Genomic DNA, 26,041 nt, shown 5'->3' on the forward strand with positions numbered 1-26,041 from the left:
TAAATCCTTAATCTTAGTATTCTTGGTCTTAATATCCATAATCTTGATATCCCAAAATCCATAGATGCTTGAGCTTTAGTCTTTTAGTTGAAGAAGACTTCTACTAAGACTGTTTTGAATTACAAATTTACAGTATGTACATTTTATTTAAAGAGAAAATGACCTGTCAGCCAATCTTTGTAAATGGTATTTCATTTTAAATTAGTTAAAAATTAAATTTCGTGTTTTTATGGAGAGCTAGTATAATGATGATATTCCAAACAACACAGTTCTCCGTATAATTAAAAAGAACTCTGTATGTGTGTGTGCGTGCGTGTGTGTTCTGGCTGATAACACGCTGCTTCTAGAGTTCTTAGTTCTTTCAACTACAACTTTTTATTGCCTCGTGCTCTGAGTAAGTATATGATTCATCTGAGATAGTTCTATACAATAAGTTCACTTTAATTAGAATGCCATCTTCAGTTTTTATGTATTTTATGTATCTGCCAAAAATATTGAGTACATAGATTTTAAAATGAAATGTTAATATGCATGCTGAAAATAAATATCTAACCAATTTAGTTTTCATTAACACTATCCTTTTCATTTTAGGAACTGCTACAAAGAAAGTATCTGTAAGGAAGTTATGATTTGCTTAAGAAAACAATGTATTAACACAATGTTACACAAGAGAATTTCAATATACGTCTGTGTTACTACGTATTTTAATCTTCAAATATTTCCTTAGCTTGTGGGGGAAAAGTAAAAGATAAATCAAGCCAAACAAATGACTCTGTAGATCTGTTTTTAATAACAATGCCACCAGGATCAGAATGCAGTGAGCCCGGAGTTTTATGTGTACTTGAAATGAGACAAAATTGCCAGAAAAAGAAGTAGTCTTTTCTCCTTCCTCCTTCCTCTGGCTCCTCCTGCTTACTCCCAGCTGCTCATTCCTCTCCCCAGGCATCCCCCACACGCTGGCAGAAACATTCATGCAGCTGCGTAATGGAGTGTGTAAATCGTGTGAGATGATAGAAATGTTTTTCTTTTTAAAGCTTTAATCTTGATCAGCCTCCTGCTCCAGTTCACCGTGCAGCCCTGGAAAGGCTTTTTCTGCCAGGAGGGCAGGGGCAGCGCAGTGCTGGGAAGGACTGCAGGGAGGGCAACGCTTGCTGCTGATTGACAGGGCGTTTTGCTGCTGCTGTTTTGCTCTGCAGAGAGGAAGGGGAACTATGAGCCTATGTGCCTACTCTCTTTTCATTGCAAGCTCCTTACACATAAAACATATTTTCCACGATTCAGGTGGAAATTGCCAGAAGGGCACCAAATCTTACAGACGGTGAAGTTTCAGGAAAAGGATAAAACTGAAGAAGTATTTTGTCCCTCTCCACTCTGTCATGGTATCTGCTTCCAAACATTCCTAACCTTCTTTCTATACTTTTTGTCCCCATCCAGCAGAGCATCTCAGCAGGAGGACATATCTTATATTGCACACCACAGGACGGGACAAAGATCCCTAAGTCAGCGCTCACCCAGGTCTGCTCTGGGGCTAAAAACCAGATAGCTATGCTAGTGTCACGCTTCTGCAGGCTAAGTACACTGGCTGAAGAAATCATACATAATGAGGACACTGGAGGAAGACTTGTGAAGCTTAAAGGACAGGGGATCTTGAGTGGGGGCTTTTGCTTAACTGTAGAGACAAATGAAATTATGGAAAAGCAGAAAAATCCAAACGGACCACATGGATGAGTTGTAAGGGCTTGGTCACAGGGGTGAGAAAGAAGCTCGTCTTCTGTCAGGGACATGCTGCTCTGCCAAAAGCATGTAGGACTTAGGATGACACAGGACAGGAACACCCCTGAGCCCAATTCTCTGTTGCTGGAGGCAACCACGCCAGATAACACCTCTCAAAAGTGGTCAAATTCCCTTTTAATGAATTAGATACTTTGCCTCCGCTTCTCCCTTAGAAAGCCCTTCTAAAATTTCACACTGCTGATGATTAAAATTTTTATTCACAGCTGTTTTGTTCTCATTTTGCATCTACTTCAGTGCTCTCCTTATCCTATCCCTCCCTGGTGTTTACTCTGATCTATTTTTAGAGACCCGTCGTATTCCCTCACAGCATTACTTTCAACAGATTAAAGTAATGAAGCTTTTTTTGTCACCCTTTCATAAGACAGGCTCTCCACTCCCTCAAATATTCCTGTAGCCCTGCTCTGCACCTGTTCCAGTCTGAATTTCTCTTTCTTGAGCCTGAGTGACTGGAACAGTACAGAGCGATCCAGAGAAGGTTTTGCCTTGGCCTTACCCAATGACATTAATATTTGCTTTCAGCTCCACCTCATACATCTGAGGATCACATTTATTACCTCTTTCACTGTCGCATCACATTCATGGCTCAGTTATTCTGTGATTATTTAAATACATCCATCTTTTTCTTCTTTGATGATCAACAACTAACGAGCTCCCAAAGTGCAGTAGAAACATCTGTTTCTAATCTCTCTCCCAGAGCTACCTGTCCCAAGTGATACGACTTTGCACTTCATGCTATTGCATTTCATCCTATTTTCTGTTGTTCCACTTGAGGCCATTCAGGTCTCCTTTTATCTGACACAGTGCGTGATTCACTGTGACCTTTCACAGCTACCTAGCTGAAAGTACAATAGGACTTAAACTAAGAGCCTTATAGAAGGTGCTTGTTCATGGTGCTAGAATAGATTTGATAGATGGGTGTGTGAAATGCGGAACAGTTTCCTGATGATTTTAAACAAGAAAATTAAGAGATTGTATATGAAATCCTTTATTACTTCTGTTTTTCTGTAGCCTCTTGATGAAGTTCAATTGGGATGCATGCTGGTGAAAAAAGCTTTTTTTTCTGAAACTAGAATGTGCTATCAGGATGAGCATCGGTTTCCATTAAACTTTCCATAGAAAAGCTAGAGAATCTACTATGCTCTGAAGAGGAATAAGTGCCTGAATTAACGTTTTCCCTACACAAACTCCATGCCTTTACCAACAGATCAACACGCCAACAAGTGTTCCTTTCACAGGAAAATGTCCAAAAGGGTGTATTTTCATTTGAGTACTGAAGCAAATTAGAAAAACACTTCCCCAAACTGTAAAGTCAAGAGTTTTATAGAAATGAAGTGTTGGTTATGTGCCCTGAAACTAACAATGACTTCTCCTTTGCTGCCAGGAGACTGAAAAGTCTGATGCCACGGACGAAACGGAGGCACACACAGAAGACAAGGCAGATGAAGGGGCTCATGAAGAGTCTCAGTCTGCTCAGCCACCTTCAGAAGATCAACAGGTAATTTTTCCTTTTTCCCTTCATGATAGGAGGATTTTACGTACTAAGCACATGGAACATAAACATACAGGCCCTCCTAGTGTGCTTCATGGTGGGAAGGCTGACTGCAGCATGGTCCTGCTTGTCTTTTGGATGCATTTTCTTTGACATCATGGTGATATGACACCTAGATAAAACTCCAGGGAACTTTGCTCTGAATCTTGAATAACAGCAGTTGTCTTCAACAGTTTCCTTTTACCACTTGTTACCATAAGCTTTCTTTTTTAATGCTCGTTTGAAACCAGATTCTAGTTATGAAGAATAATTTAGGACTAGACATTTGAGTCCTATCTGTGTGGAAAAATTTGCGGCTATCAATGGCCAGCATCTGCACTGCTCGTAAATCTAGTTGTTAATGTTTGTTGTCATGTACCAGCATTGACTGCTGTTGCAGCGAGCCAGATCTGACAGTGTCTTCTCCAGGCCGTGAAGAAACCCGTGGGCCATGCAGAAATGGAGACCATTGTTATCCTTTCTGCCTGCATCATGGTCTGGTATTACAGTCACATGGACAGATCTCAAACTGCAGTGCTAAATGTTCTTGGAAGCAAACATATGAGTTCCTTCAATTCCCTAGTATAATATCCTGCAGTTAGCTAACATCAATAAAGTACTTGTTGAAATGTAGGTGCATCCCGCAAAAAGAGACCATTCTGTTGTGTTCCGGTGTCTTCCTCAGTGGGGTGCTTATGTTACTGGCCAAGTTCTAGACCCAGTAAAGACTAGGCAGAAATAGATCTTGGGTCTGGAGATAGGGATCCAGCTGCTTTTATTCTTCCTGCTGCTCTGACAATTTGACATTTAAGGATGGGTTTATTTTGATGTTGCAGTGTCAGGTGACTCTCTTCCCAAAGATGCAGGCCTACTGCTGCATCAAGCACTTACACTTGTTGGATTTTTTTTTTTGTGGTTTGGAGATCAGATGGTCCCAGTGGAATATCTGTCATAAATGGATCATCTCTTTCACTAAGGAGCAAAACAAATGTGTATTGCTTTTTTTCCATCTATCTGCTATGTTTTTCCAGAGGAAGCACCTCTCTGTAAGCCTTTCCCCATTGTCCTTTATAACAATGACAGAATTGGTCATTGTTAGGCTGGAAAAGCACCTTTCACACAGCCTCATGCAAGTCGCAGGCACTGGGAAGTCCCATTTAAAATTTCAAAATGGAGGTGAGGAGAGGCAGTCCTCAGTGGGAACTGAAATTTCTCCTTAAATTGTATCCAAGAACTTTTCATGTCTCTATGAATTTCACCCAACACATGAATGCCATCAAATACCTTTTTACTCAGCCCTTAAGAGAAGCCCAGCATAAAACTGCAGTGCATCCCCTGACTGGGTTAGGTTACTTGCCATTCTGGCTGGCAGTCTAATATTTCTCAAATGAGAACAGAATGCTGGAACATGTCTGCAAATGTGTCAAGCAGCTGTGTATGAGAGGTTTTGTAATGACATAATGCAATACCACTCCTATACAACAAGCACCTTGCTCCATTTTTCACAGAATGGATTGGAGCTGTAAGTGGAAAATACATTATTCTTTAGTTTTACAGGGAGGGGAGTGGCAGAGGAGACAGCACCAGGCAAGACAGTGTGTTTGAACAGATTTTTCTGTGCTTGTGAGGGCATAAAATATAGTTAGTCTTACAAATCCTCCCCTTTCACCTGCATAGTCTTGGCAGTGTCAAAATGTTCTTACATGGTCTTACATAAGAAGGAGGAAAGTCTTCCTGAAATTGTCCAACTCTGATACCCACCTTCATCATGCTGGGTGTATGTTAGCTGCTGGGGGAAGAAAAAAAGCACTGTTTCTATTCCTGTCTCACTCATTTTTTAGAGAGGATACTCACCACTGCAGGCAGCAAGGTACGAGGGGCTTCTGCCAGGGATGCACAAATCCCATTTTTCACTCTGTTCCACCACCCACTTTCCATGACACCTAGGACAAATCACTTCAGTGACGTGGCATCTGCCCACCTTGCCACAGTTTATCCCAATTATCACTTCTGTTGGGATGGCATGAATCATTCTGTAGAAATTCTGGTATTCTCATTCACTACAGACAGCACACAAAGGATGAGTTTAGATGAGAAGAATAACTTTGAGGCAGCTACAGTGAGATGAATTCCATCTTTTGTCTTTGTATCTCATTTTACCTTTGTAACAGAAAGCTGGAATAACATTTCCTTACCTGGCCAGGGTTTCATGAAGTTAAATACATTTAAAGACTGTTTGATTGCTGTTAGAGCATCTTCACTGGATGTTAGGTCCTAAAGGATACATGTAGTCTCAACACAGGATTTTCAGTATTTCCCTCTCTTTCATTCTGCAGCCCAGCACAGCTTGTTTGACTGCTTGACCACACTGAATAGATGTTTTCTGTGTACTTTCCCCACCCATGTCTTTTTTTATTCTAGCTTATTAAGAGCTGGTCTTTGCATACTGAGTCCTGAAAGGGTGACCTTTTTATCAGTGGCCCACTGTGTTTTGTAGCAAACAGTTGCATCTTTTGAACAGTAGTCAGGACTCTTTTGGAGTGTCAACTTACCCTTTTCACAAACCCTCAGATCAAAATGCCATAATTTAAACATTGCAGTTTTATGTTCTGCTTCTGAATTAATGTACCAGCGGGAATCTAGTATTGGCATTTTGGCATTATTTAGCACTCAGTTTCAAACCACCTTAAAAACGACTCTTTCATGTGGGGTGTAACCCAGCCAGCTTTTCTCTAGTGACTTTGCAGGAGAAATGCCAGTGCTATGGAAAAATTCTAGAAATTCTAAAAGTGTCTTGGTGAGGTAAAGGTATCTTAGTCTTTGCCAATGAGCATAAGACAGATAACAAAATAAACTGTTACTGTCTCAACCGTGGAGCTACACGGAAGCTCCCAGATGGTTTCAGAAGGCTCCTCCAATGCCTCAGTAGCAGGAATGGCAGCCAGTGGTCAACGTGGGTACGTGTGGAGGCTGCAGCTTCAGCAGAAGCTTGTTGCTTCTGCTGCCCTTGCTGAGAGATGAAGGAGTCCAGAAGCTCCAGCTTTCAGTCTCAGCCTGGTATGACCCTGAGAAAACCAGCAAGAGACCCCAGCCCTCTGAGAAACAAAACTCTTAAGTGCACACAGCGATGGGTTGTTGTTCGCACACTCATATTGGAGTGCTCAGGCTTCAGCAGCTCCAGCCCTGCATTCAGGCAAGCATCTGGGAAAGCCCGGAGCAGATGTTGAAATAGAAAGTCCCTGTCCTGGTTCCAGCTGGGATAGAGTTAATTTTCTTACTAGTAGCTGATACAGTGCTGTGTTTTGGATTTAGGGTGAGAATAATGTTGATAACACACTGATGTTTTAGATGTTTCTGAGCAGTGCTTACACTAAGTCAAGGACTTTTCAGCTTCTTGTACTGCCCTGCCAGCGAGGAGGCTGGAGGGGCACAGGAATTTGGGAGGGGACACAGCCAGGGCAGCTGACCCCAACGTGCCATATGATGTCATGCCGAACAAAACTGGGAGGATTTGGCTGGGGGGGCAGATCACTGGCTGGCCCTTGGTCAGCAGGTGGTGAGCAATTGGACTGTGCATCACTTGATTTGTATATTCTTTTATCATCATTATTTTTTCCCCTTTCTTTTCTGTCCTATTAAACTGTCTTTATCTCAGCCCACGAGTTTTACCTTTTTTTCTGGTTCTCTCCCCCATCCCACTGCAGGGGACTGAGCGAACTAATGGCTGTGTGGTGCTTAGTTGCTGGCTGGGGTTAATCCACAAGAGTCTCTTACACAGATCTGGTAGTAAGTAACAGGAACAGCTTTCAGCCTGCGTCAACAAAGGACAGCTGCACTAGGATTTCCTTAGATTATGAAATTTTTTTTTCACCTTAAACCTGTTGCATACTTTCCTTCCCTAATCACTTCATCAAGCTTATCCTTGATTTCCTCCTAATCTTTTTGTTTTATTTTATTTCTAATCCCCATCCTCTGATGGAGAAGGTTGGGGAACCATTTTGTTTGGATATAGTGTCCCTTCTTGCTTTGTCTGTCCCTTTGTTTTTGAGTTTTTTGAGGAAAAACTGTGACCTCCTATGAACAGCAAGGGTTCTGCTGGTCAGTAGATGTGATGGTAATAATTTTTCTTTATTTTTACTATCTGATTTTAACTTTAGATTTTAGCTTGGGGGTTAGAATATTTTTTAAGTGGTCTCCCAGTTAAATCAGTTTGCAGTACAGATTAGGCTTACTTCAGGGCAGAATTATTTTAGAACCATGTTCAAAAATCATATTATAATGCGAGTCTGTATCCCATCTTAGCAATTCCCCAGGCCATATATAAACCCTGGCACTGCAGCTCACTTCCTTATCTCAACTCATTCTATGCAAACTCCTATCAACCGCTCATGCCTTCTGCATGGTACTATTCCATTTGCTCTTTCTCTTTGGGAGAGGGGTAGAGATAGGCTGTGGGAGGTGAGGTTGTTTAGTCTGGAGAAGAGAAGGCTCCAGGGAGATTTTATAGTGGCCTTCCAGTATGTAAAGGGGGCTTACAGGAAAGATGGGGAGGGACTCTTTAACAGGGAGGGTAGCGATAGGACAAGGGGTAATGGCTTTAAACTGAAAGAGGGTAGGTTTAGATTAGATATAAGGAAGAAATTCTTTACTATGAGGGTAGTGAGGCACTGGAAGAGGTTGCCCAGAGAAGTTGTGGATGCCCCATCCCTGGCAGTGTTCAGGGCCAGGTTGGATGGGGCTTTGAGCAACCTGGTCTAGTGGAAGGTGTCCCTGCCCATGGCAGGAGGGTTGGAACGAGATGACCTTTAAGGTCCCTTCTGACCCAAACCATTCTCTGATTCTGTGATATGATTTTGTGTAAGATTAGCTCTTCTCTCCAATAACCAGCGTGGTATCTAACATTAAATTCCATTCACTGGAATTTTTCTTTCTCTAGTCTTCATCACATTTGCTCAATCTACAGTCTAAAACCGGCTTGTTTTATTTCTTATTCCCCAGTACTGTTGAGCCAAGGCATCTGTTCCAGCCTACAACAGTTAACAGAATTGCAAGCCAGATTCTGAGTGATAATATATATAACATAGATAGGAGTCTGGAGAATTTTGATTTAACTTTCATTTTGCAGACCAGCTAATTACAAAAAAAAAACCCAAAACACCTGAAAAAGTAAACAAAACCCCAGCTCTAATCTTTGCCTGTCAGTGAAGCAAATTTGATTGTAAGTAACTGAGAAAAAGGGAGCTGTATATAGTGATTTTATAGCTCTTTTTCAAAGTAAATGCTTAGCTTAAATGTACTTTGTGAGTTAATCTGGAGGACATTATCTCAAAATAAATTAACTGAATTCCACATAATTTTCCTAAATTCAATGTTTAATTTCTGCTGTGTTTTGCCTTATATGACCTCTGATATTCTTTATTTGATCTATCTTTTAAACATATTCTTTTGAATCTCTTGTGTAGGAAAGCCAGGAAGAACAAGCAGCAACAGGGGTATAGTATATTTGTACACTTTCCTTTCATCTTTTGTTTGTGTGCATTTAATTCCTTTTCAGTCTTATTGCTTAACTCAAAAGTTAGTAAATTCTTATTCATGAAACTAAACATACTAGTATTATATTCTGCTAGAGATAATTATTTGTCATGTCATAGTCTTACTGTTTGGGAACAAAGATAGGCCTTTAATCATTAAAAACTGTAAATGGAAGAGAAATTGTCTTTCACAGATTCTTTAATAAAATTTTCCAAGGACTCCCAAGACAACTATATCTTTGCCAAATGCTAACTGACAACACGCTGATTACATTTTTAGTGTTGTGAGCATGAAAGAGTCATTCTGACAATTTAGGCAGTTCTGCCTATAAAGGAAATATTTTCCTTGCCAGAATTTGTAAGACCCAGGTGCAATTCCTTATACACTTTTCTGTTTTGCCCAGCATCGCAAGTTTATGCCTTGAACTTTTTCTTCAGTGCTCCCAGTAAAACTAATGATTACTTTAGGCTGCTTTCAACTACAAACCTGCAATAAATAAGAGGACACATTCACATCTTCCCACTTCCAAACTGCAATGCATGTATCTATACATGTGTATACATACACGTGCCCGCTGTCAAAGTTGTGCATTGTGGATCTGGCAGCTAAAATGAAGCTCATGGGTCCATGGCAAATTGTGGGGGCTCCTGGTGAGGCTGATGAGGGCTGTTAAGGTTAGTTAGTGCACCCTGGCACCACTAACTGATGCTTCAAGCAAGAAAAATACCCATTTTTTTTCTGTAAAAGGTAATGGACTTGAATTTTGAACTGAAGTTTTTAATACCTGAAAGATGTTGCTTTTCTGTGGGCTTGCTTGGCCCTGTTTCAAAGAGTGCTGGGGGAAAATGCCAAAAGAGGCAATATTCCTTTGCACAAGAACTTCTAATCCAGCTGACCTGTGCGGAAGTTTGTATTACATTTCTGATTTTGCAGGGACGATGCCTTAGTGCAGTGGTTTTCCCTGAAAAACAACTATTCAAACCAGGAATCTGATTACAACAGGTCCATTCCCAAGCACATGGTTAAACAGCATTTTACTTCAGTGACTTGGGTGTAACTCTTCTACAGACAGTATGTGTCTGAGAGGAAAACCCAGGGTCTGTGCCGCTTATATACTACCTGCAGTCCTGACTGAAAACTAATTATGTATTCTTTGATTGGTTGGTTAAGCCAGGAAGAAATTCCTGGTGTAATTTTTGTAGTTTAGGTAGTGTACAAAGGTAGGACATTTTGAGATAAAGCTTGTTTATACACACAGGAGTGCCTTTGAACAGAGTTTGCTGGAAGAGAAGGAGCAGAGAAGCCTACAATGCAATTTTCAGTTGTTTTCCAGAGTAGGACTACACTTTAAAGCTTCATTTACTAGATCTTAAAAGACAATAAACACGGATTGCTGTCTGTGTTACATAAATGCTAGCTTTCAGATAACTGTTCATTTGGCTGACTGAAGCAAAGGTCTATTGCCTTTAAATTGTACCATTTCTCCTATATAAAAGAGAGAAAGAATAGCTTTTGAAACATTAACGGGGCTGTATTATCTGACTCTGAATGATTTTTAGATTATTCAGGAGTCTAGTTCCTGTGCCATGAATCTTGACTTGTTTACTGCTCCAAGAAAGCATATAATTAAAAATATCAAACTTTTTGTCATATTTACATATATTTCATATTCTCATTTTGATCTTGAACATCTCTTTGCAGCCTAACCAGGTATCATGTTCTAACTTCTCTAAGAAGAGGGTTTTTATATTCCAGCACTTGCCTATTAACTCCACAAAGCTAGAGCCTTGGCATGTTAAGATTAAAAGCTCTGTGCATTTCTTCTCTGTTCTATTTTTTAAGCTCAAATAATATTGCATTTACTAGAAACAGAACAGTTGCAAAAGCAGAGCTCTGCATTTCAAGACTGTTTATTTTCCTTCAATTCGTACATGATAACTACAACTTTTTTATAAAAAAGGAGGAAGAAGAAAAGCAGGAAGAGGGAGAAGAAAAGAAAGAGGTGGAGGAGCAAGAAGAGTCTTAGTACACTTCCTTATGACACATTCTTTCTTGAACAGGTTTTCAGGTAACTATTAAGATACGCAGCACAGTATCAAAATGTTCTTCAAGTAACATAAACTTGAAAATTTTGTATATATTGTTCTTATATGCAATGACAAGAATGGAAAGAACATACCAAAATAAAAAAAAAAGGGTATTATGCATTTGACACGTAACCATTAGTCAGAACTATTGTCCTTAATGAGTCTGTTAGTTTTCGTCATTTCTGTGGCACCAATGAATCTGACTTTCCTACACAGCTGTCTCTGTGATCCCTAATATCTGCCAAATACTGCAGGCCCTTTGATTCATTCCCCATCACTCTTACAACCTTCACCTCCCTGCCAGGTTTCTGATGTCTGCTTTGGGCATATTCCTTAACATCTTCTTACGGTACCCCGTAGCTCTCTGCTGTGTCCTCTAAGTATGAGCAATGCAAATTGCAGCATGCTTAGGTGTGTACTACTTGAGTGATCAGTATATATGCACAAGTGCCAAACTGATGGGCCAAAAGTACACTTAACTGTTAGACTCATTGCAGCTTCTCTTTCATCTGGGATAAAAATTCGTCACTCTCCTCTCTTACTCAGCCACTGATTTCAGTGAAACTTTTAGGAGCTTTGTGTCTCAGATTAAGATATCTCTCAAATTTATTTGAAATGTTAAAAAAAAGTGACTTGGGAAGAGAGAAGAACCTGACCAGAAATACAGCACACTATAAAATTACTCTGATTGCCTTAAAAACCAGGCCAAATGTGACTTTAAAACCTCAAAAAAGGAAGCATCTGCGAGGCACAATTTGTGCCTGGATGGCTGTATGAGCATCCAGCATTGCTCAAGGTTTGTCAGCATGTGGTTTCAAATTTAATTTTCGGGTTTTCTTCTTCCTCCTACTGTCTCTTCTCCTCTGCACAGAAATAAAGATCGGACAATCACTTAGTAGGGAAAAACTGTCAACCTACAAGAATGTTGGACTTTCCAGCAGATTTTGCCCTTGGGTGGCAGGACTCTGTCCTGATTGCAGACACAGGGTGTGATACGCTTTTTCTAGAACTAGCGGGTTTCCCAGCTAATTCTGCCTCTGAGGTGGTTGCCATAGGTTTCACCAACCATATGCTGATGTGGACACCCAGTGCCTCAACAGGGCAGAAAATCTGTCACTTCTTTCATGCTACATCTCCCCGAACTGGGTTCCTCTGTTGCATGGGAATTAATTCATCCCAGTGTTGTCCAGTGTTCAGACATGTAAAATCAAAGAAGGAGTGCTAAGTTTTAATCTAATTTTCCTTATTTTTGTTCAGGAAGCACAAGCTGGAGCAGCCCCGCCAAAGAAAATAAACTCGCTCTCAAGCAAACCATCACTAACTTTCATGCCTGTAGACTTATATATAAATACATAACAGAACAAAGACACCACTCTGTACTACCTGTGGCCTTTATATATATATTTGGTATTCCAATTACTTGTTAAAATGGGTCTTCTTATATCTGACTGATGATATTTCAGTTGATTGTTATATGTTGGAATAGTATTGTCCATGTCACATTTTAGATTGTAAGCTCCTCAGGGCAGGAACCATGTCTTTCTCCATGTTTATATGCTGCCAAACATTGCTGCCACTCAGCAGATAACTGCACTCACACAAGTGATGTATTCAGAGGAAAAGAAATTCAGCACTGAAAACTGCAAAGAAGCTTCCTGTATACAAGCTATGTGAGTCACTTCTCCCTCAGCTGGCTTTTGAAAATGATTCAGATTTCCATTGTACGGCAGTTTAAATAAATGCATTTTCTGTCATATCTGTTCTTTGTCTGCAAAAGCATTAATTTAACCCTAGCAAGCTGTGCTAAGATCTGTAAAGTTAAATTTTCTTCATCGTTACAGTTGTAGGCTATGCAAAGCCCTTCACCTTGCCTTAGGCTCCTGCTGACGTTTCTGGTATTGTGTATAAGAACCCAGCCATGAGGATACACAACCTTCATTGAATGAAAGAGCTGTCCCAGTCCCTTCTACTGATGCCTTGTCAGTCTTCATGGATACACTCATATTCACTGGGTCAGGGAGGCAGAGAAAATTAATCCATGTTCACACTGTAACTGTTGGTTAGAAGTTCACTGAGGAGGAAGGAACTTGGATTTCAGTCCCTTTTTCAATTACTTTTTATGAGATTTATAAAAACTGCTTATAGAGGAAGGGAGGGGATGAGAAATTCTTATTGCCAAAGTAGCCCATAGCTTCATAGACAAAACAATCTCCAAAGGAACCACAAGTTTATGTTTAACTCTGATCGAGAAGAGGCTGGCTTTTCAGGCTGAGATCTCCTATACTGTGAGTGCTTGAACAATGACTGAGCAAATAAAGTGGACGAAAAATTTGTGGAGGTTTCCTGAATGTCCTGAGTGGGTACATTTTTTTGTTCAGGATACATCTGAAGTTGCAATTGTTGGGAAGGGATGGATAGGGAAGCAGTGTGCTCTGTCTGTGCTGTTCTTACACTTGTAGGTGATGCTGAGCTCAGAGCTGGCAGGTCCAGCTGAGGGAAGGACTTTGGGGTCCTCACTTACAGCTAACCAAAATCATCAGCTCAACATGCAGCAGCAGCTAAGCCCCAGGAAAATGCTGGGCACCATCAGGAAGACGGTATTGACTCTGCTGCCATGTAAAGCCTTGCTGAGATGACATCTTGAGCACTTTGTGCAGTCTGTTCTCTGCATCTCAGCAAAGACGTAGTGGCATAAGAAGAGGTACAGAGAAAACAACAATTACAGAGGATGAAACAGCTGCTCCATCAGGAGACTGCAAAGACTCTTCAATTTGGAGAGGAAGCCAAGGCATTTACAAAAATCATAAAGGCGGTGAATAAGATGAATGCAGAACTGTTAGTCAAAAAATCCTGCAATACAATAATGAAAATTAGTATACACAGTTAGTATACACAATGAAATCAGTAGATCGGCTTAAAAGAGATAAAGAAGAGTACTTTTTTATACGGTGGGTTGGGAACTTCTGGAATTTGTTGTCACAGGATGTTATGGAGACTGACAATGTCAACAGGCCCACGAAGGTATTGGACAATGTCAGGAACAGGAGGCTCGTAAGTAGATACTATAGCCTTGGATGTGTCCACCAATATCCCTAATCCAATGAAACATGGGTGCTGGGGACTGGGGGCAGAAGAAATTGAATGCAGCAGACTTGCTGTCCCTAAATAGCATTGCCCATTTCCACTTTCAAAGACTGAGTACCACCAGGTTAGGTGAGCCACTGCGCTGACCATTTCTTATGTTCCTGCAGGTGATTACTCTTCCTGGGAAAAATGTTCTGCATCCCCCTGGCAGCTGAATTGGGGTGCCAGTCATCGCTGCAGCAGTTTCGAGCAAAAGGCTGGACTTTTGCGAGTATGGTAGACAAAATGAAAACAGAACTGTTAATCATTCTGGAAATGTGGTAAATCCAGTGCAGTGAGCGTGTGTTGTGCAACAGCCGGTGTGTTCGTGGTAGCCTTGACATATCCCCCGGCTGCCTGAGCTTTGCACGGCCGATGAACCTCGGGCTCCTCTTTTCCCCCCACTGATGTGCAGACCAAAGAGCCTGAGCGTACTCAGTACATCAGGCAGGGCCACAGGCTTTGGGCTTGAAACGAAACCACCACACCTTGCATATTCAGGTATTACTTGTTAAGGCAGAAATATGGCAACCATCTTCTCAAGAGGGTATAATCTGGAAAGCCCGTTAGGGAATGTGAGGAATGCTAAGCCTCCCATACAAGAGTGACGCACTCCCCTGGTCTTCAGCTGGTGACTGAGGTTATGCTTAATGTGTAGTGAAAAAGCAAACGGGGTAGCGGATGGTCGTACTCACAACACAGCTCTTTGGTGCGTTCCTTGGGACAATGCTCTTTAGCATGTGCTGATCATCTTTTCTGCCAGACGGAAAGGAGGTTGTGAGTATGCAGAGGATAAACTGAAAGCGGACTGCTGCTTGCTGATTTTAGCCGTAACGCTAATTCTGCTTACCTAAGCTTAATACTTTCTGCAGTAATTTAGTGCGACTAGGCAAAGAATTAAGTCTTTTCTAACTACAGCTGAATGAAAATCAGTAGCACAAATATGTGAGATATTGACTTAAATGCATTTGAAAACATACTGTCTGGATTTTTATATCATTTATATTTTACTGGGAGAAAGCAACTGCAGTTGGTTAACAGGGTGCGCCCGGTACACTGTGTTTCACATGCTTCGGGAAACTGTGGATGCAAAACTATTCTGGTGCACCCCAGCTAAACACAAAACAGCATGCTGCTTTTTGTGACACTTTGGTATGTAAAGCATTTTCCTTGGGTGATTGATGCCAGAAACCTCTAGTATACTGAAACAAGGTAAAATTAGAAAGGCTTCAAGCTACGCTTCCTACAGATCCATATATGTCATGGGATGGTGGCTGTTTGCACTTTTAAACAATTGATTGTCAAGTTTAACAGACTGCTGAAGTGTAAAAGAAGCAACTACAAGTGTCATCATGAAGTAACTAAGTAGATAGGGCTAGTCAATGGTTTGTTTTCTAGGAAAATAAATATTAGGACCTTCATTCTGTTGCTTGTAATAAATGGTTTTGAATAACAGCTCCAGAAGGCAACCTCTGCCATGCTTTCTCTTGCATGAGAGCGCTTCCGAGCCAACAAACTGCGCAAGAGATTCTCTCCTAAGAAAACTCTAAGGGAAATTCATTGGAGAGAAATTAAACTGTTCAGTAGTTGTCCCAGGGTCAACCTCCTCGACGCTGTCAGATGGCTGGGAGGTACCGGTGGCTGGAGAGGAGCCCGAGGAAGCCTTCCTCCCATCGTGGACACCATGTACTGGCAGCTGGTAAGCACGCTGCTTTCAGAGTTAGAATAAAAACCGTCCTGTCGCTGCTGCAAACAGCTCTGGGCAGCAACGCTTGGTAGTTTAAGCTGACTTGATGGTGGTCCAAGCTGGGCACTCAAGGCCCATTCCCCTCTTTGGGCTGGGAGGACTTCATCTCTCCCACTGCAATCACGTGCTGCCTGTCCTGCAGGAGCAGCCTTGGAGGGGTCTTTGTGAGAGGGGGTCCCGGCGAGCGCAGGAGATGACTTCAAGATACCGGGAGTGCACCAAGGTAGGGGTGAGGGCGGCTGTCAGAGCCAGAGCACCCGACTCCCCGCTGACTGCTCATGTGGAGCGACGGCTGTGGAGCTGGTAGCAAATCACGGCGCTTTCCGCTCTGCTGACTTTAAGGACGGGATCCTGGATGGATGCCATTTTTCTCTCAGTTCCAGTTTCCAGCTTTCTGGTGAAATTTTTTTTTTTAACCTTCAAGCTTTACAATGTTTAAGCAGTAAGGCTAGAAGAGACTATATATAGTTTTTCTTAAGAGTGACTTACTGTGCCAGAGGAGCTTTTGTGTGCAAGTGTGTGACAAAATCCGTGGCTCAGCACCCACCAGCTCCTGGTGGGGCAGATCAGAGGCTGCAGGTGAGCACAGAGCCAGAGCAGCATTCTGAGCAATGCTATTGATGGCCTTAGCCTTTAAAATCACATTACCCTGATAAAGTTAGCAGTCCCAGGGCTTGCCAGGCAGCACAAAGCACGCAAGCTACCTCCATTCTTGCTGTCCAGCCTGTATTTCCCTCCCTGCCCCCCTCCCCCCCAGGGATTTTTCTTTCTTTTCTTTCTATTCTTTCTTTCTTTCTTTCTTTCTCCCTTTCTTCCTTTCTTCCTTTCTTCCTTTCTTCCTTTCTTCCTTCCTTTCTTCCTTTCTTCCTTCCTTTCTTCCTTTCTTCCTTCCTTTCTTCCTTTCTTTCTTCCTTTCTTTCTTTCTTTCTTTCTTTCTTTCTTTCTTTCTTTCTTTCTTTCTTTCTTTCTTTTTCTTTCTTCCTTTCTTTCTTCCTTTCTTCCTTTCCTTCCTTCTTTCTTTCTTTCTAATATTTTATTTTAACAAAAGTCAATCACCTTCACAATAACCTCCAAAGAAATAAATAAAGCAGATACCTCCTCTTCCAGCATCCCTCTGGCTGGGGAGACAATAATCCCTGCAGCAGCAGTCCCAGCTGATGTGCTGGGCACGGCAAATAGCAGGTAGCAGGGCTGTGCGGGGGGCTGTGCGGGGGGCAGCTGGAAAGGGCCAGGCTGCTCGTGGGTGCTTCTCCTGGGCTCCCAGAAAAGGGGGGCTCTTCCAGCCCTTACAGCTAACTTAGCAGCAGCACCTTGGGTGTGAAAGCTTGGCACTAACTCAGTGATGTTTCTTACCTGGTCTGGGGTGGAGGGAAGGAAAAGCAAGAAAAGCGAGAAAGAAAATGGGGGGAGAAATCCCCTTTGGGCTAGGAAGCATCTTCTGGTCATTGCATGTGAGTGATTCCCAGCAGTCAGTGATGGAGCATGGTGTGTTAGAGAAGTTTTGGCTTTCTATGTGCTCCATCCAGTACTTTTCCATAAGGGTTATAGCATTGCTGGATTTTAATGATGTGGCGTGCTGCATTAATATTGGCCACATCCAACTTAAATGGGTCTGATACTGGCGTCCATGTGCTCCTAATCAGATTTTGATAAAAGCTAGAGACAGCAAAAGAAAATTATATTCAGCTTCTGGCCAGCCTCAGGCTGGTTTCAGGGCAGCTGCCAGTGTGGCCCATCGCAGACAAATGCAGGAGCCGGAGGAAGCAGCTCTGGCAGGAGCTCGGGGACCTGGGTGGCCAAAATCTGGATGAGGAGTCACCCAGCCATGCCGACCGTGGCAGGGTGGGTAATGTATTGCCCGGCTGTTGCTGGAGGTGGCAAGGACGCCTCTGCCTGATGCCCAGCACTGGGAGAGGAGAAGGCTGTGGGGAAGAAGTGGCAGGGCAGCCCCCCGTGGGCTGGCTGGGATGTGCCCAAGGCAGCGAAGACCTCCAAGGATGAGTCCGGGAAACCATGTTTAACCAGCAGCCCCAGCATAGGTTGCGTGCGCTGATGAAGTTTGGCACTGGTGAGGAGTTGGAGAGTGTTGCCAGTGTGGAGGAGAACAGGGTGGTGGCCCAGAAAGAAGCAGAAGACACTGAAGTATAGAAGTGAGATAAAATTTGATGGTATGGAGTACCAGCATCATGTGCTTTGGGGGCAAATAAGCATTTCTGCTACGAACTGGGAGCCTGTCCTCCTAGGACTGGCACAGGAGGAGAAAGGCTTGTGTGCACAGGTTCATCTCCAAGCCATGGGGAGCTGTAATGTGATGCACTGGTGGCAAAGAGAAATGTGATGATTAGATGTGCTAAGGAGCTATTTTCAGAAGTGAAGGGAATACCGAGTAGCATTGCAAAGCCCTGCAGTGGCACCTTCTCTGGGGTAGGTACTGTGTAATGTTTGAAGCCCTGGTCAAAAAGGATAAATTCACACAGAGATCGGGGAAAAGCTGTTCCAGGTATCAAAATCTTGCCCTGTCCAACTTACGAGAGGAGGCAACAGGACCTTGGTTGGTTGGTGTAGTCAAGCAAAATTTCCAAATTTCCAAATTTCCAAATTTGGAATTCCCACAAATGGTGGATATTGAAAGTCGTTCTGTACTCAGGAAGAGAGAAAACATAAAGCTGGAGAAGAATCTTACTCTGGAGGAAGGGGAAATAATGTCTCTTCAGCAGATGCCCACTGCACATCATACATTATGTGGCATGAGGAGCTGCGTGAAAAATAAAGCAAGGAGAGATTATGACTGTACGACAGCATAGACTGAACGTACAGGACAGGCTGCCTGGCACACTGAGAAACAGGATCGCAGCAGGAATATTTCTAGGATCTGGAAATGTCTCTCACCTGAAGAGAGGAAGCAGTTGGTGAGCCAGGGAATGGCAGGTCCCCTTCACACTGCTGCGTGGCTTTTCCCTGTGGTGACACAGCCGAGACTTTGCAGGACTTTGCAAGGAAGCTGGGAACTTCCCTTGAGAAACTGGCAACCAGGGTTTCACTGGTGGAGATCTGCTACCTAGGGATGCCTGTAGTATATTAGAGGTAGCTGAAGAAAGTTAATTCAACCAGTGCTATATATCCTTAGCACAGTATTCTGCAGTCCTGTTCTTAGCAGTACATTTTTAACCTGTAATCATCTTTGCCTGACTGTTACTATTCCTAATGTCAGATCAACACCTTCTCTCAAGTGACTCATGCTAAAAACACAGGTGTTTTGGTGCATGGTGTCTTAAGGGTGCATGTTGAAGTCTTGTCTGCTACTATTCAAACATCACGAGAGCCTGGCAGACATTTGATCCCCATCGGCGTCAGCAGGCAGGACTCAGAAATGTGCGCGGAGATAATCCCCTGGGAGGTGACGAAGCCACTTTGGGTTACAGACAGGCCCACCCGATAGTAACCCACGGGGTGCATCCAAGTCCCAAAAGCTGGCAGCAGGGCTTTTTGACGTGCCATAGATGAAGGTCAGAGACTTCTAAAGGGTGGCCTGTCAGGCTGTATTTTTCATTTCCAAATTAGATGTGAAGCTGACGGCAGAAGCTCAGCAAGTGCTTCTTCCTCAGTTGATGCTGTCACCCAGTGGGGTGGCACCTGGGCAGCAGGTCCTGCCCCAGGAGGGGGAGAAGCAGCTCCAGGGGCAATAGCTGCCGCGTCCCTTTCTCAGTCTCCTGCGCCAAAACAGGGAGTGCCTCTGCAAGTGTAAAGCCTTCTTCCGCTCACTGGCAAGAAGTCAATGGTAATTTCTATAAACCAAGGGTTTGTGCTTATTTTTCTATGTTTTACCCACTGAGGGATCATGGGGTGTAATGGGAAGGAAGCCAGCTTGTTCGTCACCCGTGTTGAAATTAGGCGCTGTTGCAGGTGTGTGCATGGAGAGAAGCAGCCTTGGAAATACTGGTGCAATGCAGCATTAGGAGATGACTTATCTCAAACACTGACTTGTCCCTTCTGTTTGGTTAAGCCTTTGCAAAGCAAACAGCCTTTGCAGGATGGGGCCGGGGGCTCGTGACCGCTTGCTTTCGGGCGATGCTGCCTGACCCCAAAGGCAGCAGGGGAGGGTTACTCTTGCCAAACCCTCATCAGACACCACCCTTGAGGGTGGTTGGATGCTAATTCCTCAGACCGGGCTAATGAAAAATCACTCGTAAACTGTGTGTCGCCTGGTAAACTCTCCCTAACCTCAGTGAGACTAGTAAAGATAAAAGTTCAATAAGATGCTGTACTTGTTGACATATTAAAAAACCACCCCACCAGCATGCCCGTTAGGTTGTGATTGAAGATGGCAGGGCACTGGAGGGCAAGAGCCTGGCAGAAGAAGTTGTCTCCAAATGCTGTACCCAAGGGAGCAGGGGAAGGTTTTGTGCCTCGGTGACATGGCTTGCTCGCAGAAAAAAGAAAACCCATCTGCCTTTCGGGCAAAAATAATGACTCTAGAAATTCTTTTCTATGAGTTGGATGAATTTTTTTGTACGAGTCATTTTCTCTAAAGAAGTTTGATTAAAAAAAAGTTTCACAAAAACAAAGCTCAATGACGTCCTCAAATTTTGCCTGAAATTTTGTTAAAAGGAACTGTTTCCTCTCTTTCCTTTGTGTGCATGGGCCCGGAGACACCCTCCGTGGCAGGATGCTGCCAAAAAGGGAACGTCTAACCCTCAAAAAAGTGTAGATCGGGTTTTGCCTTGTGGGGTATTTGGGGTCCCTGTACAGCTGGGACAGCTGGGGAAGCAGATCTGGGGCATGAGAGCTACCAAACACAGCCCCATGGCACTTCTGCAGCTCAGCAGTGGAAGAGGATCATCCGACAGGGAATTTGGGATTCCCTGAGCCTGTCAGCTGCTCGGAGCCACCTGTCCGGAGAAGCTGCCCTGCCCTGCCCTGCCTTGCTGCCTGCCCACCACCCCCACATAAGTCTTTGTGCTCCTGGATGCAAAGTTTAGCCCAGCATTGGTGAATTACTGGTTTTGCTGTTGTTTCAGCCTGGAAGATAGTGCTACGGGTCTGTATTTGTCATGGTACCATTATTTAGAGATAAATTATCTCTGAAGCTGTCGGTCTGGTACCTGTTGCTGTACCCTGATCCCATAACTCTCTGGGGGTGCCCTAAGGCCTTGTTTTGTCTGTCTTGATTTTGTGGGTGACCATAACACTATGAAAGCTTGCTGCCTAACGTGTGAAATTTTGGGGGAGGGCGAGGAAAATAAGAAAGTAGATGGATGGCTGTATTTTCGTATACAGTAGGCGTGGACGGTGAAACAGCTGACTTGCAGAGTGGGGTGGAAAGTGATAGATGGTCCTAAAAAGTCACTTCATATTAATGTGCTGTGTCCTAAGTACATTGCAGAGGGTATGGTTTAACATTCAAAATATACCAGAAAAGTGCAGTATGTACCTATTTAAAGCTGCTGAGCTATCTATTTTTGAAATGTTCAGTCATTAAAAATCTTCTTAGACACCTAAGAAACTGCATCAGCTTTTTACACCGGGTATCTTCTTCTATATTAACAAGTAGCATGGTTTCATGATTACCTCCAGGAACACAAGAAGTGCAGCTCTATGTACTTAGAAATTTGGGGAAGGATGAAAATGCAGGCATCCCAGTTTAACACTTTAAGTGGAAACCTTATGCTAACTGAGCTAGAGATATGGCAGTCTCCGATTGCTTAAAGATTTGATGGTTTAATATTTGAAACCAAATACTGATGATTCAGATGTACCCATTTCTCTGAGGCATTCATCACACACTGCTATTCTGCCATAGATTTTTGTTGTATTTTATTAGTTTCTAATTTCCCTGTAATGACTGTGCAGACCCCAGGGCATGGAGGCAGCGAGGCTGCTGTGGGTAACCCACGGCAGAAGTGTGGGTTCATCCGCCCAACCACAGCTTTTCCATGCTCCAGTGGGCAGAATAGGAAAACATGAGTTGGACATACTTAATTAATGTGGAGACTTTTAAATAATACTGGCAGAAGAGGTCTGTGTCCTTAGCGGCTGCATGCAGGCAAATGCCCTTCCTGGGCAGTGTAATGCTTTGTGAAGCTGTGGGCTGAACCAACTGGGCAACTTTCATTTGTTCAGTAAAATACTATGGGATATGTTTTGCAGTGGTTAGTGCGAGGACTGCTTCCAGGTAGAAAGAATTTTTCCTTTCTTAATTACAATTCCATTTCCTGAATCCCCAAAACCAGGGACTTGGTTTAACGGGCAAGAGGAAACAAGGACAGGTACATTTACTACTCATCTACGTTTTACTGTGCTGTGTGAAAGATTAATAAGCTTTGAACTTGTGGGCAGCCAGTTTTCCTGGCCTGACTTATAGCAAAAGAGGAGTTTATGGGCATGCTGACACCCCTGTGTCTGGGTGTGCACAATACACCCTGATCCAGGGCAGATTGTGGTTTCGTTCTCTTGGAAAAAGGAGGGTTGAGAGGGAGAAAATAAACTAGAGAGAAGATAAAATGCTTATAAGCAGAGCAAGTTGAATATATCTGCAATTTTTTTTTTTAAACATCCTTTTAATGATTAAAAAATGCCATTCCTAAAAGGTCATCTGGCAAGCAAGCAATCAGAAATAAATATATAAATGCTCAGCAGGACACCGTGTACACTGCCACGATGTCTGCAACTTCAAGCTTGTCTTTACTGGGGCAGAGTGGAAGAGGGCTAAGGCTAAACATGCAAGTCATGACAATCCTGACTGTGGAGAGACCCGAGCTCCGTGGCTGCCGTCGGGCAGAGCTGAGCCGCGGCTGCCGATGGGGCAGAGCACAAAGATCAGGGCTTTTCAGCTTGGCGTTTCAGCAGGGTCTGCTCCCTGTCCCACCGGCTACTTATCTTATTTAGTGACTCTTAAATACGCTCAGGGGGCCCCTTATCAAAGGCGAGCGCTGTGAGCACCAGCCTAGCATACCAAAATTAGGGAGATCCCTACCCCGACCAGGCACGCCTTTAGAGAAAGGAGTGTTTTAGCAGCAGGTGAAGGACAGGCCAAGGGCACCCGTTGGCATGGGGGGCTTCAGTGCTGCAGATCCCGGCGGTCCCGGGGGAGCTGCCTCCCACCAGAAGGGAGCAGGGACCTGCAGCCCCTGCTCTGCAGGCTGGGTCCTCATCCGCAAGTTCCCTGCCTCATGTGCTGGAGAAGCCCTCAAGCAACAAGAAAAAAAAAGTTGCAAGCTGTCCATATAGGAGATGTCAAGTGTGAATTAGATACCCAGGAAATCACAGGGAAGACGGACATCTGGATACCAATATTCAGTCATTCACCTGAAAGAAAATCCCCCCCCCAACCGAATATGGAACAATAAACTGTACATTTTTTAAAGTATAAATATTTAAAAGGCATTTATAAATATTTGTGGACACAGTGGTTTTGCTCAGTTTACTAAATCACTGCAAATAATACTCTTAGGTAACAGAAAGTAGTGTATTAGAGCAGGGTTGAAGGTAGGTGGATGGAGGACTGTACTGATAAATGAGGTCACCCTGAAAAAAAAAAAGGTAAGATAATTATAATTTTATTTCAGATGCTGACATGGCAATACATTATAGATCGGTTCCAGGTTTTTAAAGAAAGAAATGTTCACTGAATGGCCTGTATTTCTTTTGTGAAAAACATATTTCAGTTCTTGGAATTCATCTTGAAACCAAGCAGAAATATTTCAAAGAGGAATGATGTAAAAAATTATTTCATTTCTGTTGAGCTTTTAGGAAAACTTTTTTTGAATTTTCAATCTCTTTGAAGGTAATATTGCATCAGATTTCCCTTGCATCCCATTTTATACCAACACCGTGCCCAAGAGCAGATTAGCTTGTTGTGTTCAGCTGCATTTGGAGCTTTCTTCTCCATGAAAAAAAGGGGTAGGAGCCACTCCTGCAGGTGTCGTATTGCCCCAAATGCTTCTTTAAAAATGATGGGTACGGGCTAGTGTCGCAGCCTGTATCAGTCATGATACGCTTGTAGTGATACAGATCTGTTGCCTTCAGCACCAGCTGAAAATCAGGTGAAAAGTTCAAAGACTTAACCTGGGCTTGGTTTTCATTTCCATTGCGTTGGCGCAGTTCTGCTGGCAGGTGCGATCTCACATAGGCTGGTGAAATCAAGCTGTTCATCGTAACGGCAACCAGCAACCCCAGGCTTGAGTCAAAGCTGTCCGCTAAGGCACGCTTTACCCATCAGGACGATCGTTTAACAGCACGCCTGATGTATCAGTGAACTTTAAACTTGTCTAACAACATTGTATGCCTTTGCTGGCTCTATACAGGACTCTGCAGGACATGTGCAAGACAGAATGGGCAATTGCCCACGAGGTAGGCTCATCTCACCTCCCAGCCTGCTGACGTTTGCAAGACGGACCTGCCATTGCTCCCGACGGTGCGTCTGCCAGCCCGGGTCCCGCCGAGGTGGGGTGCAGCCCTGCTGCAGGCACGTGGTGCCACGCAGGGCGTCGCGTCGCCGCCCCTTGCCCTGGTCCTCACTGGTCATGCGGAGGTGGTCCCTGGGCTGAGCACTCACTGGAAAATTTGGGTAGGTGGCTCTGGATGTCTCCTTTGCTGATGCGTTGGGGAAAAACATCCTGCAAGCTTTCTAGGAACATGCTGGAAGTGTTTTGGGAACTGTTTTCCCTCTGAGGAATACTGGTGTTTCTTTAAAATGCAGAGAAGAGGCAAAAAGAGGAGAATGCAGTACTTTTTGTTTTTTAAATGTGGAAGCGTTGGTGTACTTGGTTTTAACATGAATGACCCGAAACTTTCCTGTTAACAGCCCTTGTTTTGAGCCAGATCAAAAATACGCTGTTTGGATACCTTCCCCTTGGCTTTTGCTCTCTCACTGGCCCAGAATAGGAACATGCTGATAATAAATTAAAAAAAACCCCACAACACATTAAACTCAGCAGCTCAGAGGGATCCATTTGTCAGAGCCATAACTGAGTGTACGGTTTTCTGGCACTCCAGTCAAACTCCATCAAAACCTTCATCTCAAGCTACGTACCAGATAACGGCACTCAGATCAGTTAGCGCTGAGAAAACATTTGCAGGCAGATAAGTCTGGAAGGGAAGGAGTGGGAGTTACATGAAACGTGTTTTTCAATCATTATTTCCTGGGGATCACATCTTTGTCTGGGTGGCACCGTTCCTTCAGGAGGCAAGGAGGCAGGAGCTGTGTCCTGGCTCCCCCCCGTCCGTAGCACGTCCCCGTGGCGAGGCTGCAGATTCTCTCCATCCACGGAGGGGTCCCAGGCACTGGCTGCCCTGTGCTGAGCCTACAACCGGCATCCCAAGGGCCGGGCTCCATCCCCCTGACCTGCGCAGCTCCGTGGTGACTCCTGCCCATCTCCTGGGCTTTTCATGACTGCCTCACTAGTGACAGGTAGAAAACGATGTGGTGCTGGGAAGGGAGAAGAAGAAAGACTGATGTTTGGCATCTAGCCCATGTACGAGCTTTTCTGCAAGGCTCCACATTTTCCCGCAGAGTGGATGTGCCCTGCAAGCCATCGTTTGGTTTCTCATGCAAGAGGGGCTCAGGATGGGACCACGGAGGATGGGGCCAGAAGGCAGGTGGCTGAGCTATAACCCCTGGTGCAGGATGAAAGCAAACCCTTTGTGTCTGCTCCATCCGTTCCCTGCCCCCAGGTCAGGCCATCGGGTTGCGGGGGCAGGAATCCTTTCCTGAGGGGAAATGAGGGCATACGAGTGGGCCACATGCTTTTTTTTCCTTCAAAATGGGGGGCAAGGCAGAGAGACACAAACAAATGAAAAGCCTCCATGTACTTCCAGTTAATTGTACAGTGGGCAGGGACCAAAAAAACCTGCTTTCCTTATTCCTGCAGGCTGAAGCCCTGGAGTATGTGATTTGATTATCATCATTATTGTAAGGCAGTGTTCAGCACCTGCTGCAAGAGACAACATTTCTGGGGGGCTTAGGGGGTCCCTGGGTCCCAGAGCAGACGTGGTGACCCCTGGTTGTGTCCAGCCCCTGCCCCTCCAGACTCCTCCCCATGGAGATGTGCCAAAGGCTGGTTCCAGGAGAGATCCAAAATGCCACAGGCAACAAGGGGGAGGCTGTGCTGTACCTTTCTGACAGCTCTGGTGTTTTGTAACCTGCACTATTTATTTAAATAAGCCACATGTCTTAGTTAAAGCCTAAACAGCTGAAAGTCCAACCTCCAGATGCTGTACCAGGAGGCATGT

At 43.9% G+C, this 26,041-nt stretch overlaps 2 protein-coding genes across 3 annotated transcripts in view; both read left to right on the forward strand.

Annotated features, from left to right (window-relative positions):
• The window catches only part of SH3BGR (SH3 domain binding glutamate rich protein), a 29,402-nt gene extending 16,739 nt beyond the window's left edge, over positions 1-12,663 (forward strand). The window contains exons 4-7 of one of the 2 annotated variants that reach the window (XM_049835041.1): positions 3,176-3,289; positions 8,785-8,814; positions 10,815-10,922; positions 12,199-12,663. In XM_049835041.1, coding sequence (XP_049690998.1) covers positions 3,176-3,289; positions 8,785-8,814; positions 10,815-10,880 — 210 coding nt within the window. In that variant the 3' untranslated portion in view covers positions 10,881-10,922; positions 12,199-12,663. The remainder of the gene's footprint in view (positions 1-3,175; positions 3,290-8,784; positions 8,815-10,814; positions 10,923-12,198) is intronic. The other variant, XM_049835042.1, reaches the window with a different exon arrangement.
• A 2,165-nt stretch (positions 12,664-14,828) lies between these two features.
• B3GALT5 (beta-1,3-galactosyltransferase 5) overlaps positions 14,829-26,041 on the forward strand; it is a 32,757-nt gene continuing 21,544 nt past the window's right edge. Inside the window, exons 1-2 of the mRNA XM_049835271.1 lie at positions 14,829-14,841; positions 15,652-15,763. The gene's annotated coding sequence lies outside the window, so the exon portion shown is untranslated. The remainder of the gene's footprint in view (positions 14,842-15,651; positions 15,764-26,041) is intronic.

The sequence above is a fragment of the Accipiter gentilis genome, chromosome 32 (assembly GCF_929443795.1).
Source record: "Accipiter gentilis chromosome 32, bAccGen1.1, whole genome shotgun sequence".
NCBI classification, from domain to species: domain Eukaryota; kingdom Metazoa; phylum Chordata; class Aves; order Accipitriformes; family Accipitridae; genus Astur; species Astur gentilis.